General features: G+C 41.2%; 1 protein-coding gene across 12 annotated transcripts in view; it reads right to left on the reverse strand.

The window, feature by feature from the left end:
- Positions 1-3,120: 3,120 nt before the first annotated feature.
- Atp8b4 (ATPase phospholipid transporting 8B4 (putative)) overlaps positions 3,121-19,701 on the reverse strand; it is a 204,028-nt gene continuing 187,447 nt past the window's right edge. For all 12 annotated transcript variants that reach the window (XM_039106842.2, XM_063285310.1, XM_039106844.2 and 9 more), the window contains 3 exons: positions 10,104-10,242; positions 6,970-7,100; positions 3,121-5,213 (listed from right to left, as the gene is read on the reverse strand). In XM_039106842.2, coding sequence (XP_038962770.1) covers positions 4,932-5,213; positions 6,970-7,100; positions 10,104-10,242 — 552 coding nt within the window. In that variant the 3' untranslated portion in view covers positions 3,121-4,931. The remainder of the gene's footprint in view (positions 5,214-6,969; positions 7,101-10,103; positions 10,243-19,701) is intronic.

Genomic DNA, 19,701 nt, shown 5'->3' on the forward strand with positions numbered 1-19,701 from the left:
AGGTCAAGATGTCCCAGCTAATTTATGTTAGCCTCTGTTAAACTGTGTGGAACCAACCCCCTCAGCCAACAGCTTATCTTAGCTTCTGTTAAACTGCATGCTTGTGCAGAAACCCCTCCAACTGTTTATCTTACTTTCTGTTAGACTTCTTGCTTCTGTGAAACTCCCTGTAGCTACCAAGAAAGATGCCAGGATGTGGTTTTTGCCTTCAAAACCCCATGCTCTGGACACTTGGGGCCATACTTAAGACCCGAAAAACTGAGTGTAGTCCCTGCTGGCAGGAGTAAAGACTTTCAACTGGCTCTAAACTGTGTCTGATTGGTCATCTTTGGTGGGCACCCTGTATTTCCTCTTCTAATTAGTAATCCTTATCAAAACGTTGTGGAAGCCTTCTTTTTTAGTCTTCTTTTTTTACACATCTGCACATTTAACTGTTCCAATTGAGCTTGACTTTCATTTTGATCTTGATCTTTCGTCTTTCATCAGTTTGTATCATGTACATTTCAATTTTCTAATAAACATTTGGTTAAATAAATTCTTTCTGGGGCTGCTCTATATGTAGTCAGTATAATTTCTGTCAGTGTTTTGTGTTCTGTCTTATGTTTAAATATCTGTACAATGCTGCCTTCTATACAGAGATGACCACAACAGGAGCCAGAATAAACCATCAGCCACCAAATGTCACCATTAGTGCTTGCCTAAAACACTGGGAATAAGGACATACAGGCGACAAAACTGAGAACAACCAGACAGATGGTTACTTTATTTCCAAACTAAGGGTCAGCCTGTATGCTGATCCAATAAGATTTTTCTGTATATTTCTGGGGCTGTAATTCATTAAAAATTTAAACTTGTCTTTATGGAGGTCAAATTGAGATATCCAGAGACTTCAGGCCAACTCATCGGTTTCTGTACTCTGGGATTTTACGCATGCATCTCAAAGCGGGTTTACAATTCGACATTGATTTCAGAATAGATCTCCCAGGGAGTTTTGAAATTTCAGGGCAGATAAGTCTCCTTCTTGGTTAAATCTTAACTGTAAACCTCGAGTTTCGCCCAGCAAGCCTCCAAGTCTGTTGAAATGAGCACTTGGAAATACGAGGGCCAAGTATCCCTGGCTACCAGACAGTTCTGCAGAAGGCTTGGCTTCGACAATTGCAAAAGTCTGTGATTTCCTGGTGAGGAATTATATGTGACGCAGTAGAGTGAACTGCAGACCTCTAGCCAGATGTTAGTACAAAACTGGAAATCATAGCTCCTCACGGTTATCTAACACACGGCCCGCAAAACCCACCGAACGCCACAAGTCGCTGCTTCTGGATCCTCCCTTCCTCCTCTAGTCACGAAGACAAAAATCATTCCAAGACATAATCAACAATTATGACCAGTTTAACCAATCTTAGGGACCCTGGTTAGATAGATACAAAGTGATCCAATTGATTGGGGTAAAACAGTAGGCAAGGCTTTCTGATTCATTCTAAAGTTTGCCCCCACCTTGAGACATGTTTGCCTCTCTTGTCTGTGCAATCTAGTGTCTGACTGGAGAGCAGGCCTTTCTGTGAAGTATCAAAGGGAGTTCAGCACTTCATCAAACCATACCTCGGTTTGCTAGAAACAGCCTGAGCATAGGTGTGCTGGACACTACTGGCTCTGTGGACCAACATGTCTGAAGGCATGTGCACACTGCCTTAGTGCTCTGTGATCGTGAAGAATGTCCCTCAGGTGCTGTTTTCAACCCGACTCCAGGCAAGGCAGTGATATTTTAAATGGCCTTCCTCTCACTTACCAGGAGGATCTGACCTTCTGGTCTGTATATGTTTGATATTAAAATGGTAGCAAAGAAAGGAGAGAGAGAGAGAGAGAGAGAGAGAGAGAGAGAGAGAGAGAGAGAGAGAGAGATTGATTTGTATCCAGCAAAATCTGGGAGAAACACCACCATAGAGGCAGCACCTCTGTCAAGAGCCAAGAAAGGCACTGTTGTAGATGAACATAAATAGTACAGGAGACAGGTCCCGCCCTTAAAAGAGCATCATCCAGCTTGATTCCACTTGCTTACCCCCTTTCTCCTTTCTTCCTCAGGCTCCCAACCATCAAAGCCAACTGCACGGAGCAGTGTAGAGGACCAGGATGGGTCACAGAACAGACAAATGGGAAAAGACCTTGGAGTCCAATCTGTCCAGCTTCCCAGATGATGAATGGAGATACAAACTCCTTAGGTGTCAGCAGCAAGACGCTGATATGGAAGCCAGAATTCCCGGCTCTGTTCCAGATTTTCCCTGAGCACACACAGGATGTGGAGATGTTTTGTTATTTAAGTCTCTACTCCTGTGGTTTCTTTTCTTTCGAAGCATTGATCATATTTGCTTAGAATCAAGCCATCTCAAGAAACATAAAACTAGCAATGCCTGTCCCCCCCCCCTTTCCTCCCCTTCCCTCTCTTCACCTTCTCTCTCTCTCTCCTTTCCTTCCTCGGTATAAATCCTTGAGGGCAGCAAATATAGCACACCCACTCTGGGGTAATGCAATTTGCTCTCACTTATAATAGTTCAAACTCAGCCTCCTGGTGTTTCCAAAATCAAAGTTAGCAACACAAGTTCTAAGTATATTTTTTTAAAGGGAGATTTCCCAAATAATCTGATACATTTATATACAATCACATCTTCACCCAGCACCCTGACTTTCATCTTCAGCTTTAAAATGATCCCCTATAGTTCAGTATCTTAAAGTAGGCTGTGTGTGTTTGGTTTTCCTAAGACCAAAATAAAACTAATAAAATGTTTCTCCCACAATTCTCACGAACTATCTGTTTATAAATGACCTTTTAAAATTTGAACTGAACTTGCCAAATTGACCGTTTCTAGTATTGCACATGAATCCAATTGGTTCATCTAATTCTTGACTCCAGTGCTAAAAAGGACATATATTTTACCCAGGCATATTAAGGACAGGGGTAAGTGGAGGAGAAGATGGGGGGAGGGGGGGAGAGAGAGAGAGAGAGAGAGGGAGAGAGAGAGAGAGAGAGAGAGAGAGAGAGAATATTCAAGCAAGAGAGCTAGCACACTATAGCAAACGTTTCCCAGTGAGCTCCCAATAAGAAAGAAAGAAAACATCAAACACCAATGATGGCAACAGATTTATTGGAAATTTTCAAAGTTTTCAAAATTGTTATAAAACATAAGCACACTGAAGCTGATTTTTAGACATGAAAATCTCACCTTTTTTTCCTAGGTAGATATGTATAGAAAAAGGAAGAGCTACAAGCATTTGCTCTGGGTAAAGGCTTCAGGTATTAGGCTACTGCCTACAGATTATATATTAGGAAAAATTAGGCTTAGAAATCAAAAGGAACTGGGCAGGGGACACTGACCTATTAACACCATCTCAGCACATCATCTATCAAGATGGCACAAGATTAAAAGCTCTTTGTGGAAAGTAGTTTTGGTTGATCAGCAATTGACTGGGAACCAGAGAAAGAAGGCTAGAGTGCTAAAGGCTGATGTTTGGAAACCATGAGTGTTTGTTTGCCGTTTTCGATTTGGTTTGCTTTACCTCCTTGAGGATAAATCTATTCCCCAGGCTACAGTTTTATTCGCTTTCTATCCTTCTTAGCAGCCTCATTTCTTTGACAGCCCCACTCTCGACGGGTGTCCCAGGTCCTGATGTCTCTCCAGTTGCTCTGCGGCTCTGATGATGAGCTAGCTAAACCCTAACTTCTACAGCACTTGTGAGAACTATGTTTCTAATGATTCGAATATTTGTGCTTGATGGTCATCAACCATGTGAGGTAGGTAGTGCATCCTCATTTTGTAGAGGAGGAAACTGAGTCTCGGGAAAGGCACATCACCTCCCCATCACAGAGGTAAGTGGGCGTCAGCAGCGATTTGAACACAGAACCTTATAAAGGAAATATGCTAGTGACTCGCCTATCAATCCCCAAATTGGGCTGCAATGTCTGTTGTAAAAATCAGCTTCATCTATGCATCTATGCATTTAGATGTATGTTTGAGTCATAAACAGGACAGCTAGTTGCTAAAAGGAACTGAGTCTCAATGGTCTACTCCTGAGTGGACTATTTAACAGTAGAGACTGCCCATTGACTCGCTTCCTTTTAATTCTCAAGTTTTAAAATGGAATCTGTCAGCAGCATTTGCCCACGGGCTGCATGGAACACTGTCAATAAAGGGCAGTGTTCTATCCCTCTGACAGTTCTGCGTGCAGCAGATTGCTACTGACATTGTCACACAAGTCATTGAAACATTAGGGACGTTAGAGGAGCCACTCTGGGATTGTGTCCCCATGGGGAACAGTCTGAACACTCTATAAATCAGACCGTGTTTGCAGTCCCTCTCCAGGGACATTCAGTTGCTTTATTTTGCCCCTGTTTGTATAACAGACAGACGTTTTAATGCATTGTTCGGGCATGGAAGGCGTTGTTGTCCTGGAAAGGGGAGCTCAAGTCTAGAGAAAGGCTGACTCTCAATCTGAGAGCACCACACTGCATGCTTTAAATTCTGTAATTGCATTTGGAAAAGTAGCTCTTCACATACATGGCATATCTGTCGACATGCGTTTTTTGGTTGAAACACACCATTGGAACGTACCCTTTTACATACCTAAGGACCATCTAACATAGATGCTAATTTACAAGTCTCTTTTCCATAAATAAGATTCAAAGTTTGTATGGATTGGTGTTTAAGTTAATAAAAATCTGTACTTGTCCCATGAGGCCTTGGTCCACAGAATCACAGATTGGACAGTGCCCATCTGGCAAGGAATCCTGCAGAAAACATCACTATCTGACAGGCGTTGGCAGCTGGAGGCCACGGATTTAAGTTAAGCAATGTGATCTGCCCTGCTCTTGGCCCCCGAGCAGCCTAAGCTCAGCCCCAGATGAGGTGAAAAGACGGCTTGTGGTCAAGTTCCCTCTCGACTCACAGTTTCACTGTCTTATCATGACTAAAGCCGCTCACCACGTCTGTGGTTTTCTTACATAAATTTCCAATCCAGCTTGTGTTACTATAAAGCATCTTTTCCAGCCCTGATGTTGGGGCTGGACTTTTAGCTCGCATATTTTTTCCAGATGTGATGAGCTCTCCGTATCCCTCTTGGTGAGCAAACGCGTATCCGGATCTTCTGGAGCTTGACCTGCGGGTCTGAGGCCTTCGGCTTCGCAGGGGCCTTTCCTTTCTCTGAGCCTTCTGCCACCGGCGGATCTGGGGAGGAAGAGAGCCACAGCACAACCATGAACCCAAACATTAGACCCCAGACACTCAGCCACCGAGTAAAACAAAAGCCATTTGTGTTACTTAATTGAACATCTACAACAAGAAAATCTTTGCCTTTACTCCAAAAGGAAGCTTTAAGCCTAAAGTCCTAAAATTCTCCATCCCAAAGATGACACTAGGCACTAATCAATTTTTCCCTACCAAAAAATTCTCATGTAAACAAGAAATAGTCCAATAAAATTCACTACTGACTCAATTTCATGGGCTGTATGGTGAGTTGGGGGAGGGGGTTGCTTTTCTTCAGTAACAGTGTTGAGAACAGAGCCTGGGGTCTTAAGCATAGTTTTGTATAGAAATGGAATGTCTATAGTCCCAATACTCAGTCTTTCACCTCTCTTTCCCTTTCAGAGGTTTTCTGGATCCTGTGTCATTAATAACTAACTGGATTAGGAGAAAATTTTCAGAAATTAGAGTCAGAATTTTCTTCCTCTTATGGAAGGTCAACTTGTCCTGAGACTTTTGGGGTTTTCATTTATTCTGGTTTGACATGCACACACATGCCCGTGTGTGTGTGTGTGTGTGTGTGTGTGTGATTTACAAATATGAAGGTGTTGCCTTTTAAAGAACATCTACAACACAGCCCCTACCTCAGAGGCTCAGGAAACATTGTCAAAAAGGGGACAGAACAACCCAGAGGGACAGATTCCTGACAATGTCCCTGAGACCTGACAGGGTGAATGCACCCATCAACTCTCATGAATAATTCTCAAAAAAATATTTAAGGCCTAAATATCATTTGGGTGGGTTTCAACGTGCCTTCCATCTCCCTAGGAAAGGGAGTGAAGATGACCAGAGATTTTGCATAAGTGATTAATTCTAATTTTCAGGTCTGAGGGTACTCATTAAGAAAAACATGACAATCATCCTTAACACAAGAAAAATGGGCAACTTCAGATTACCCATGCTTTTATGGGTTGGATTCAGCTCAGAACCAACACAAAAGGACAGACACAAAGGATTCTGTGACTTATTTCATACTCTGCCCCAGAGTGTAAGAAACATCACAGTAAGAGAAGCTCAGACCTCTGGGCCTTACTGGTCTGGCCTCACTCCCTCTAGAAACATGTCATCTTTCTTTGTGGGATGATAAAGTATGTCTTCCTCTCCTCCTCTTCAGTGTCCTGAGCCTCAGCCTAGCCCAGCACTGCTTTAGTTGTATCGTTTCCTATGAGCCATTGAGATCTACTCCAATGTCTGGTCCAGGCTTCTTTCTTCACCATATTCTTTCTGGTGTCTTTCTGGCTCCGTATTCCCAGTCCACCAGAATGCTGCTGTGCGCTTTTAAAACCTGCTTAGCAGGTAACAGGTCTTACTTAGTTCCCAAAGTCAATACTCTATTTCTATCCAAATGGTGAGACCCCTTCACATGACCTGTTCGGGCTTTCCCTGTTGCTTGCCCTTCTCTTAAAATAATACTTCAAAATGATTCCAGTGAGTCAGGGGTAAAAGTACTTCTAACCTATCACTCCATACCCACCGATAGCCCAATATACCCCTCTTCACTGACATTCAGGACTAGTATGTTCAAGAAACATGTGGAGGAGATTATCATCTACTCTGTTATGAAGCCATGGACCTATGAAAATTTCCTTAGTCATTCCTGTGCATCTGTTTGGACAAAGAAGGACATCATTCATGAAGGCCACCAACCATCCTTCAAGTACTCACGGTGTCTCGGACATACCTGATCACTCAAGCTTGGGTATAAATGCATCTTCAGAAATCTGAACACCACAACTGGCATGACTGATGTCACTGCTGTCAAGAGAACCACGAGCCAAACAAATTTCTGGCTCAGGGAGCGCCGTGCATTTCCTGCCATTAAAGAGACATAGACAGCCTGGCTATAAAACACCAAATTGCTATAAAATCTCTATAATTATATAAATTAATTTATAGTTAGTTGTTATGAATTAAACTGACACCTATAAGCATCTAAAGAAAAAACTTTGGCGTTATTATGAAAGCCTGGGGAAGTGCTAGCCTGATGAAGCGTTCTCTCACCCAGGCTCCTTCCAACTTCTATTCCTTCCTTTCGACCTCATGATCTATGACCAGTTTAAAATTTCCAGTTAATGATTTGATGCAGGCCTATTCCCAAACAATGGCCTCACTGACTGTCTGTGTCATAAGGAAACACCACATCTAGCACAAGGGTAGCCTTCAAACTTCTAGGCAACAGCTCAGAAAAGCTGCCTCAAAAGGAACTTGCTATTTCTTTGATGCTCCCTTGATTCTGAGCTGAAGATCTGGGGAGATCCTGGAGGTTCCCGGTTTGATGAGGAGAGTTCCCCTATGCCCACTGAGTCAACTACCCAACATAAGAAATGGCAGGCCAGAGAAACTCACTGCCAAGCCTGGAGACAGCTCCCAGACTTTACCCTCATTTCTCACATAGTTATTGTTTGTCTAATCAAGGCAGCAATGAGGGCAGGCAGATTTTGTGGGACTACACCATCCCTGCCCCTGCTCATTCTCTAGAGAGTCATCATGATACCTCCAACCAGCCAGGTCCTCATCCCAGTGCGCCATGTTAACACCATTCGAATGAGCTTTGGGTATGAGAGTTTGGCAACTGATTGGTATGTCTGTTTTTCCTGGCTTTGGGAAGTAAATCTGTCTACCAAAGAGCAGCCAACTCCAGTTGTTGCAAGCCAAGGGCAGAAACAAACTTGATTCAATCAATTAAATGTCTTTTTGAGCTCCTTGAAGCTCATTACCCACAGACAACGTGGAGAAAAACAAGCTTCACTTTAAAGCCACGCCCCTCCCTTCTGCTGGTTACTAAGGAAAAAAACTTCACTTTTCTTCTTTTTTCCTTTCTTTCTTTCTTTCTTTCTTTTGTTTTGCTTTTAGAAAACCCCAATGTTGATCTAACTTTTGTAAACTTTCATTGGATTCCAGTAATTAATTCATGGAATAGCCTGTGCTTAAGTTAAAAGGATTAGTCCGCACACAAACTACATTCCCCAGGGGAAGCAGTCTCATTTTGCATGTTAGAGTGGTCTTTCGGATTGGAAAGGCACCAAACATTCAAGATTCGGTAACACAGAAATAAGTAAATAAGCAGAAATTTAAAAACAGTTCATGAGCCTTCCTTTCCTGACTGGCATGTTCTGATGACTAACCAACGTGCCTCTACACGGTTGGAATCTTTTGGTAAACAAAGTATTAATGTGGTGTACTGAGCAAGACTGTTAGGATTTGAAGTGGTTACTGTATATTTAAGAATGGGCAAATCTGAAGAACAGTGTCCCCTCACTTACTCACATGACTGGATGGAAACAGAGCCCAAGCCTTGGTGCAGACCACCACTTTCAAACCAAGCCTGTGACCATTCTGACACAGCCTTTTCTAGGCTGAGGTAATCAGAGAATGGACTCAGAGTGCTGTGCTAACTGCTTGAGCTCAAAGGATTGTCACTGAGTGTCATCATCTAACTTGTTGAGATGAAGTCAGAAAATCTCTGTTCCTTACTTATTCACCTGCTATAGAGATTTCCAAACTTTTTGGAAGGTGTATTAATGGTTCCTGTGTAAAAGTCAGTGATCTTGGCAGAATTATTTTGAAGTGTGGACCTTAACATAGGAACACTGGATGTATCCTCTTTATTAAATAATGTAACTTCAAGGCTTGAAGGAATTTTAGGGGTTCCTTGATAGCTCATCAGACATCCAAATTCTCCCATGATGCCCTCAAATATATTCAACTCACAATTTCTTGCATAATAATACTATGGGTGGCTAGTGTTATGTAAACTTGACACAAGCTAGAGTTATTTGGGAAGGAAGACTCTCTATAAGCTTGGCTGTGGGCAAGTTTATAGTCTATTTTCTTAATTAGATTGATATGTGAGGACCCCGCCCATTGTGGGTGGGACCACCGCTAGGTTAGTCATCTGGGGTGCTATAAAAAAGCAGATTGAGCAAGCCATGGAGAGCAAGTCAATAAGTTACGTTCCTTTGTGGCCTCTACAACAGTTCCTGCTTCTAGGTTCCTGACTTTGAGTCTCTGCCCCTGACCTCCCTTCATGATGGACAGAAGTCAGGAAAGGAAAGATGAAATAAACCCTTTCTTCCCTCAGTTGCTTTTTGACATGGGTGTTTTGTCCCGGCAGTAGGAACCCTAACCAAGACAAACACTCAACTATCATCAGAATCACTATTTATTTAACCAGGGTCCATCCTAATGCTTTATGTGTAGTAACTCATTTGTAGTAACTTACTTTCTATATTAAAAATAGGAACCATTAATAGTCCAGTTATAGATAAATATTAAATCATGGAAAGGAAAGAAAATTTGTTCAACATCACACAATTTATTAAGCTGGTCTTCAATCCCTTACACCTATCCAGCCTTCTCTTCTGGCCACTTCTGGAAGGATGTTCAGAAATTTATAGAGGGCTCTAATTTATCAATCACTTCTCTTTCATCTAAAAGCAGATGATGTCTGTGGGAGAACTCTGACAGATATGATGGTGGTAGCCTGATACAAGAAGAGCTGGCTATTTCCCCCTCCTTCCTGTTTTGTAATAAAGAAACTTTTCACAGGCTGTAAATACACATGTTATGCCCCTTGTCTTCTAGGACACAGCCTACTACATCTCGGCCATGGGAACCTATAAGTTCTATCTGGCAAGAAAAAAAAAAAGCAGTCTCTAGGAACCTCTTTCATGTCTGGAAGGCTTCAGGTACACCAGTCAATTCCTAGAAGAAAGAGTACTGGCCATTTCTAGCGCCCACACAACACAAAAACAAGTCATAAAGACAAAGGACTTTAAGTATGCGGCAGGCCTTACAACAGGTAGGATTACTTACCAACAAAGGGGAACTGACGAGGGAAGATTCCAAAGACACCATCACTGTGCATAGCAAGTAAAATGGAGAAATAGGTAGCAACGCTGCCCCAGATGAAGACGTGATTAACCACGGTCCAATAACTCGTGTCCAAAGCTATCTGCAAATAAAGTCAAATGCAAAAAGATAAGCCTTTTAGGCATAAAAATCGTGTACACAGATGTTTGCCTCCAGGGGTATGCTGGAACATGAAGATTACTGGACCTCTGCTTCTATGCACACACAAGAGAGTGGCAAGTGCTAGACAAGTGTCTAGAGCTCAGGTATATGGGCAACTGTATCTGCCAAGGCCAAAATGGCCTCAGGAAGTGAAATGCCAAGAGTTTTATTTTTACTAATTTTATAAAATGGTGTGACATTTTTATATGACGATCCCAACTCATTCCAATGACCCCATTCTTACATTCCTCAAATTACAGAAAAGAAGAATCTCTGACTTTTTGTCATAGACTTTGTGTGGTCTGGGAATGGGTCCCTTCTTCCCTTCCTGTATCTTGTGTGGCAGCAGCAATACTATTTACACAGCAGAAGCCTCAGGAGACATGGAGGTAAAGGACTATAGACTCCTACTCTGTCTGAAGGGACTCTATCCATAGCATAAACACATCCCTCTCTAGACACAGGAAAATGTTCCTCTCCCATTGCACTTTGCTGCCCTCTGAAGCATAGTAGCACTAAAGACACTAGAAGCAGAAGATTATGAACTATAGGATCATTACAACTGAAGAGAGCTCTGCAATCCATCCTGGTCAAGACCTGCTAATTATCTGGTGTATTGGGCTACCATAACAGTAAACCAAAACCTGCAATTTGTTCTTCCACCACTTGTCATTTCATCACCAGCAAATGAAAATAACCTGGTCCATGTTATAAGAAGAATCACTGTATATACATTTCTCTGTACACAGATCCTGCTAGGAGAAAGCCTGTCTCTAGGAGTGCTGACACACAGGCTTGCAGGAGGGTCAGAGACAGCAAGACCAGCTAATGCCAGAGATAATCAGATGCCTAGAGGCAAGGGCAAGAACCTAAGCAACAGAAACCAAGGGCACTTGGCAATATCAGAATCCAGTTCCTCCACCACAGGAAGCCCTGGATACCCCAACAAACTGGAAGAGCAAGAATTTGATTTAAAATCACAACTAATAATGTTAGAGGTCTTTAAGAAAGACATAAATAACTTCCTTAAAGAAATACAGGACAACACGGGTAAACAGGTAGAAGCTCTTAAAGAGAAAACACAAAATTCCCTTAAATAATTACAGGAAAACACAACCAAACAGATGAAGGAATTGAATAAAACCATCCAGGATTTAAAAATGGAAATAGAAACAATAAAGAAATCCTAAAGGGAGACAACCCTGGAGATAGATAACCTAGGAAAGAGATCAGGAGGCCTAGACACAAGCATCACCAACAGAATACAAGAGATAGAAGAGAGAACCTCAAGAGCAGAAGATTCCATAGAAAACATTGACACAACTGTCAAAGAAAATGCAAAGGGCCAAAAGCTCCCTACAGAAAACATCCAGAAAAACTAGGACACAATGAGAAGATCAAACCTAAGGATAATAGGTACAAAAGAGAGCAAAGACTCCCAACTTAAAGAGCCAGTAAATATCTTCAACAAAATTATAGAAGAAAACTTCCTTAACCTAAAGAAAGAGATGCGCATAAACATACAAGAAACCTACAGAATTCCAAATACATTGGACTGGAAAAGAAATTCCTCCTGTCACATAATAATCAAAACACCAAATGCACAAAATAAAGAAAGAATATTAAAAGCAGTAAGGGAAAAAGGTCAAGTGACATATAAAGGTAGACCTATCAGAATCACACCAGACTTCTCACCAGAGACTATGAAAGCCAGAAGATCCTGGACAGATGTCATACACATCCTAAGAGAAAACAAATGCCAGCCCAGGTTACTATCTCCAGAAAAACTCTCAATTAACATAGATGGAAAAACCGAGATATTCCATGACAAAAACAAATTTACACACTATCTTTCCACAAATCCAGCCCAACAAAGGATAATAGATGGAAAACTCCAACAGAAGGAGGGAAACTATGCCATAGAAAAGGGAAAAAGTAATCTAATTTCAACTAACCCAAACATAATTTCAACAAACATAATTCCGCCTCTAACAACAAAAATAACAGGAAGCAACAATCATTGGTCCCTAATATTCTCAACATCTATGGACTCAATTGCCCAATAAAAAGACATAGACTAACAGACTGGATACATAAAAAGGACCCAGCATTTTGGTGGATACAGCAAACACACCTAAGTGAAAAAGACAGACACTACCTCAGAAAAAAGGCTGGAAAAAAATTCCAAGCAAATGGTCTGAAGAAACAAGCTGGAGTAGCCATTCTAATATGGTATAAAATCAACTTTCAACCAAAAGTTATCAAAAAAAAGATAAGGACACTTCATATTCATCAAAGGAAAAATCCTGAATATCTATGCTCCAAATGCAAGGACACCTACATTCATAAAAGAAACCTTACCAACGCTCAAAGAATACACTGAATTCACATAATAATAGTGGGAGACTTCAACACCCCACCCTCAGCAATGCACAGCTCATGGAAACAGAAACTTAACAAAGACACAGAGAATCTAAGAGAAGAACCAAATGGATTTAACAAATATCTATAGAACATTTCATCCTAAAACAAAAGGATATACCTTCTTCTCAGCACCTCATGGTACCTTCTCCAAAATTGATCAGATCACAAAACAGGCCTCAACAGATACAAGAAGATTGAAATGATCCCATGCAGCTGATCAGATCACCACACCGTAAGGCTCGTCTTCAATAACAACAAAAATGACAGAAAACCCACATACATGCGGAAGCTGAACAATGTTCTACTCAATGATAACATGGTCAAGGAAGAAATAAAGAAATAAAGAAAAAATTAAAGACTTTTTAGAATTTAATGAAAATAAAGGTACAACATTCCGAAACTTATGGGACACAATGAAAGCAGTGCTCTGAGTGCCTCCAAAAAGAAACTGGGGAGAGCATACACTAGTAGCTTGACAGCACACCTAAAAGCTCTAGAACAAAAAAAAAAGCAAATATACCCAAGAGGAGTAGATGTCAGGAAATAATCAAACTCAGGGCTGAAATCAACCAAATAGAAAAAAAAAGAACTATATAAAGAATCAACAAAAACAGGAGCTGGTTCTTTGAGAAAATCAACAAGATAGATAAACACTTAGCCAGTCTAATAAGAGGGCACAGAGATATTATCCAAATTAAAATCAGGAATGAAAAGGGAGACATAGCAACAGATTCTGAAGAAATTCAAAAAAAATCATCAGATCCTACTACAAAAGCCTATATTCAATAAAACTGGAAAATCTGAATGAAATGGATAATTTTCTAGACGGATACCAGTACCAAAGTTAAATCAGGATGAGATTAACCATCTAAACAGTCCCATAACTCCTAAAGAAATAGAAGCACTTATTAAAAGCCTCCTAACCAAAAAAGGCCAGGACCAGACGGGTTTAGTAGAGAATTCTATCAGACCTTCACAGAAGACCTATTATCAATACTGTACAAGCTATTCAACAAAATAGAAACAGAAAGAACACTACCCAATTCCTTCTATGAAGCCACATAGAATTATGCTTCTCCTTAAACCATACAAAAACCCAACAAAGAAAGAGAAATTAAGACCAATTTCCCTTATGAATATCGATGCAAAAATACTCAATAAAATTCTTGCAAATCGAATCCAAAAACACATCATCCATCATGATCAAGTAGGCTTCATCCCAAGGATGTAGAGATGGTTCAATATACAGAAATCATCGATGTAATCCACTATATAAACAAACTCAAAGAAAAAAAACCTACATGATCATCTCATTAGATGCTGAGAAAGCATTTGACAAAAATCAACACCCTTTCACGTTAAAAATCTTGGAAAGATCAGAAATTTAAAGCCCATACCTAAACATAGTAAAAGTTATATACAGCAAACCAGTAGCCAACATCAGATTAAATGTAGAGAAACTTGAAGCAATATCACTAAAATCAGGGACTAAAAAGGCTGCCTATTCTCTCCTTACTTATTCAATATAGTACTTGAAGTCCCAGCCAGAGCAATTAGACAACTAAAGATCAAAGGGATACAAATTGGAAAGGAAGAAGTCAAAAAATCACTATTTGCAGATGATATGTATACTTAGTGACCCCAAAAATTCCACCAGAGAACTCCTAAACCTGAAAAACAACTTCAGCAAAGTGGCTGTGTATTAAATTAGCTCAAATCAGTAGCCTTTCTCTACTCAAAGGCTAAACAGGCTGAGAAAAAAATTAGGGAAATGACACCCTCACTATAGACACAAATAATATAAAATACCTCAACAAAGCAAGTGACTCTAACAAAGCAAGTGAAAGATCTGTATGACATGAACTTCAAGTTTCTGAAGAAAGAAATCAAAAAAGATCTCAGAAGATGAAAAGATCTCCCATGCTCATGGATTGGCAGGATTAATATTGTAAAAATGGCCATTTTGCCAAAAGCAATCTATATATTCAATGCTATCCCCATCAGAATTCCAACTCAATTTCTCATAGAGTTAGATAGAGCAATCTGCAAATTCATTTGTAATAACAAATAGCCCACGATAGCAAAATCTATCCTCAACAATCAAAGAACTTCTAGGGGAATCAGCATCCCTGACTTCAAGCAGTATTACAAAGCAATAGTGATAAAAACTGCATGGCGTTGGTACAGAGACAGGCAGGTAGATCAGTGGAATAGAATTGAATTCAAGAAATGAACCCTCAAATGCAAATCAAAACAACCCTGAGATTTCACCTCACACCAGTGAGAATGGCTAAGATCAAAAACTCTGGTGACAGCAGATGCTGGCGAGGATGTGGAGAAAGAGGAACACTCCTCCATTGTTGGTGGGATTGCAGACTGGTAAAACCATTCTGGAAATCAGTCTGGAGGTTCCTCAGAAAATTGGACATTGAACTGCCTGAGGATCCAGCTATACCTCTCTTGGGCATATACCCAAAAGATGCCTCAACATATAAAAGAGACACGTGCTCCACTATGTTCATCGCAGCCTTATTTATAATAGCCAGAAGCTGGAAAGAACCCAGATGCCCTTCAACAGAGGAATGGATACAGAAAATGTGGTACATCTACACAATGGAATATTACTCAGCTATCAAAAACAACGAGTTTATGAAATTTGTAGGCAAATGGTTGGAACTGGAAAATATCATCCTGAGTGAGCTAACCCAATCACAGAAAGACATACATGGTATGCACTCATTGATAAGTGGCTATTAGCCCAAATGCTTGAATTACCCTAGATCCCTAGAACAAACGAAACTCAAGACGGATGATCAAAATGTGAATGCTTCACTCCTTCTTTAAATGAGGAAAAAGAATACCCTTGGCAGGGAAGGGAGAGGCAAAGATTAAAACAGAGACTGAAGGAACACCCATTCAGAGCCTGCCCCACATGTGGCCCATACATATACAGCCACCCAATTAGACAAGATGGATGAAGCAAAGAAGTGCAGACCGACAGGAGCCGGATGTAGATCGCTCCTGAGAGACACAGCCAGAATACAGCAAATACAGAGGCGAATGCCAGCAGCAAACCACTGAACTGAGAATAGGTCCCCTGTTGAAGGAATCAGAGAAAGAACTGGAAGAGCTTGAAGGGGCTCGAGACCCCAAAAGTACAACAATGCCAAGCAACCAGAGCTTCCAGGGACTAAGCCACTACCTAAAGACTATACATGGACTGACCCTGGACTCTGACCCCATAGGTAGCAATGAATATCCTAGTAAGAGCACCAGTGGAAGGGGAAGCCCTGGGTCCTGCTAAGACTGAACCCCCAGTGAACTAGTCTATGGGGGGAGGGCGGCAATGGGGGGAGGGTTGGGAGGGGAACACCCATAAGGAAGGGGAGGGGGGAGGGGGATGTTTGCCCGGAAACCGGGAAAGGGAATAACACTCGAAATGTATATAAGAAATACTCAAGTTAATAAAAAAAAAAGAAAAGAAAAAAAATAAAATGCTAATAAGCAATATAAAAAAAATTACATTATATCTACAGACCTCAATGTTCAGGACAGGTAGAGTAAATAAATAGAACTCTAAAAGAGACCCTGAAAAAAAAAAAAGAAATGAACCCTCACACCTATGGTCACTTGATCTTCGACAAAGGATCTAAACCATCCAGTGGGAAAAAAAACAGCATTTTTAACAAATGGTGTTGTGTCAACTGGAGGTCAGAATGTAGAAGAAATCAAATCCATCCATTCTTATCGCCATGTACAAAGCACAAGTCCAAGTGGATCAAGGACCTCCAACTCAAACTAATAGAAGAAAAAGTGGGGAAGATCCTCGAACACATGGGCACTGGAGAAAATTTCCTGAACTGAATACCAATGGCTTATACTCTAAGATCAAGAATCAACATGTGGGATATCATAAAACTGCAAAGCTTCTGTAAGGCAAAGGACACTGACAAAATGGCAAACAACAGATTGGGAAAAGATCTTTACCAATCCTTCATCCGATAGAGAGCTAATATCTAATGTATACAAAGAACTCAAGAAGTTAGACTACAGAGAATTAAGTAACCCTATTAAAAATGGGGTGCAGAGCTAAAAAAAGAATTCTCAGCTGAGGAATATCTAATGGCTGAGAAGCATCTAGAGAAGTGTTCAACATCCTTACTCATCATGGAAATGTAAACCAAAACAAGTCTGAGATTTCACCTCATACCAGTTAGAATGGCTAAGATCAAAAACTCAGGGGACAACAGGTGCAGGCGAGGATGTGGAGAAAGAGGAACACTCATTGTTGGTGGGATTGCAGACTGGTACAACCACTCTGGAAATCAGTCTGGAGATTCCTCAGAAATTTGGACATAGTACTACCTGAAGACCCAACTATACCAATCCTGGGCATATACCTAAAAGATACTCCAATGTATAAGTAGGACACGTGCTCCACTATGTTCATAGCAGCCTTATTTATAATAGGCAGAAGCTGGAAAGAACCCAGATACCCTTCAACAAGGAATGGATACAGAAAATGTGGTACATCTACACAATGGAGTACTACTCAGCTTTTAAAAACAATGACTTCATGAAATTCACAGGCAAATGGATGGAACTAGAAAGTATCATCCTGTGTGAGGTAACCCAATCACAAAAAACACACATGGTATGCACTCATTGGTAAGTAGATATTAGCCCAAAAGGTCGGATTACCCAAGATACAATTCACAGACCACATGAAGCTCAAGAAGAAGGATGACCAAAGTGCAGATGCTTCAGTCCTTCTTATAAGAGGGAACAAAAATATTAATAGGAGAAAATACAGAGGCAAAGTTTGGAGCAGAGACTGAAGGAAAGGTCATCCAGAGACTGCCCCACCTGGGGATCCAACCCATACACATACAGCCATCAAACCAAGACAATATTGCTGATGCCAAGAAGTGCATGCTGACAGGAACCTGATATAGCTAACTCCTGAGAGAATCAGCCAGATCATGATCAATACAGAGGCGAATGCTTGCAGACACACACTGAACTGAGAACAGGGTCCCCATTTGAGGAGTTAGAGAAAGGACTGAAGGAGTTGAAGGGGTTTGCAACCCCATAAGAACAACATAACCAGTCAACCAGAGCTCCCAGGGACTAAACCACCATTCAAAGGATACACATGGAGGGACCCATGGCTCCATCGTCATATGTAGCAGAGGATTGCCTTGTTGGGCACTAATGGTAGGAACTGCCCTTGGTCCTGCCAAGGCTTGACACTCCAGTCTAAAGGAATGTCAGGGCATAGGCGGGAGAGTGTGGGTGGATGGATGAGGGAACACCCTCATAAAAGGAGGAGGAGGGATGGGATAGGGGGGTTATTTACTGGAAACCAGGAAACAGGATAACATTTGAAATGTAAATTAAAAAATATGCAATAGAAAAAAAAGAGTAAAGACAGAGGAAGGGAAAAATTAAAAGTCTCAAACCATAGCCCAGCCACATACCCTATAACGGTGTCATGCAAGAAGATATGCTAATGCAATGATGACCAAGAGCTTGTGGGGACAACCAACCAATATCTGCTTTGGCTTCATGCCCACTCCACAAGATGGAACCCACACCTGACACTGCTTGAGTGGCCAAGAGCCTGAGACTTGAAAGCACTGGGACCTGGAGTAAAAGCAAAGACCATTATTATAGAAAAACTAAAAGTAGCAGTAACGCAACATTCTGCTACACCCCTGGAGCAGCACCTTGCTCAGCCCGCCTCACAGAAGCTTCTTCCTGCAGTAGATGAAAACAAATACAGAGACCCACAGGCAGACATGCATGTGAAAGACCTTGGAACACGAAGACCTACATGGAATGATTCATCAGATCCTTTCCGTCAGGGTTCAGGGAGCCCTTGGAAAGGGAGGCAGAAAGAGTGTAAGGCTCAGAGGGGCTGGAGGACACCAAGGGAACAGGGTTCTTCTAAATCAGCGTGATTGACACACATGTGAATGCAGTTCTGATCCATTAGTCTTTGTTTTAGCACATGGTATGATGATATGATATGATATTCTCTTAAAAGTCTGTTTTCTAATGACAGCCACAAAGGGGGTGGGTCCAGACGGAAGGAGAGACAGGAGCGACTGGGAGGAGTTGGACAGGGAAACTGTAATTGGGATATGTTTTGTGAGGAAAAAATCTATTTCAATACAAAAAAAAAAGTTAAAAAGCTAGAGGAAAAAAGCTCCAAACTTGTTTCATTCAAGGTGGATGAAGAAAGATCTAGAACAAGATTGGTTATAATTAGAAATACATCCAGATTCCACCTCACCCCATTGAGAATAGCTAAGATCAATAAAGCTGATGTCGACAAATGCTAATGAGGTTCTCAGGAAAGGGGACACCTTATTTAGTGTTAGTAGGAGTGTACACTGCTATAGCTACTATGGAAATCAGTGTGGTAGTTGTGCAAGAAAACGAAAAGTGAAGCTATTTGATCTGTATGTACTACTCCTAGGCACACACCCAAAGACTCTACACTCTACCTCAGGCGGGGACGCTTGTACAACCTTGAACGTTGCTGCTTTATTCCCACAGGCAGGGCGTGTTCACCATCAACCGGTGAACAAATAATGAAAACGTGGTACATATAAACCATGGAATTAAACTAAGTTGTAAAGAAAAGTAGAATTATAAAATCTGTGCAAAGATAGACATATGGGGAAACGTTAGACCAGGTGAGAATCCGGACCCAGAAAGACCGTGGCTGCTCGCGTCTTCAACTGTGAATCCTAGCTTTGCATTTTTAGATTTGTATGCTTTACTCAGGGTGTCTGTGAACATCAAAAGGTCAGAAACTTTTCATGAAAGAGGGAAGAGAATGTATGTGGTAAGAAAGGAGATGGGATGACAGCTTAAAGGGGAGTTTGGCTGGGGGTTCCCTGGATGGGTAGATAGTGTTGTTTCCAAAAGACATGGATTAGGCAGAAATCTCAGCATCATACATGGA

The sequence above is a fragment of the Rattus norvegicus genome, chromosome 3 (genome assembly GCF_036323735.1).
Source record: "Rattus norvegicus strain BN/NHsdMcwi chromosome 3, GRCr8, whole genome shotgun sequence".
Classification (NCBI taxonomy): Eukaryota; Metazoa; Chordata; class Mammalia; order Rodentia; family Muridae; genus Rattus; species Rattus norvegicus.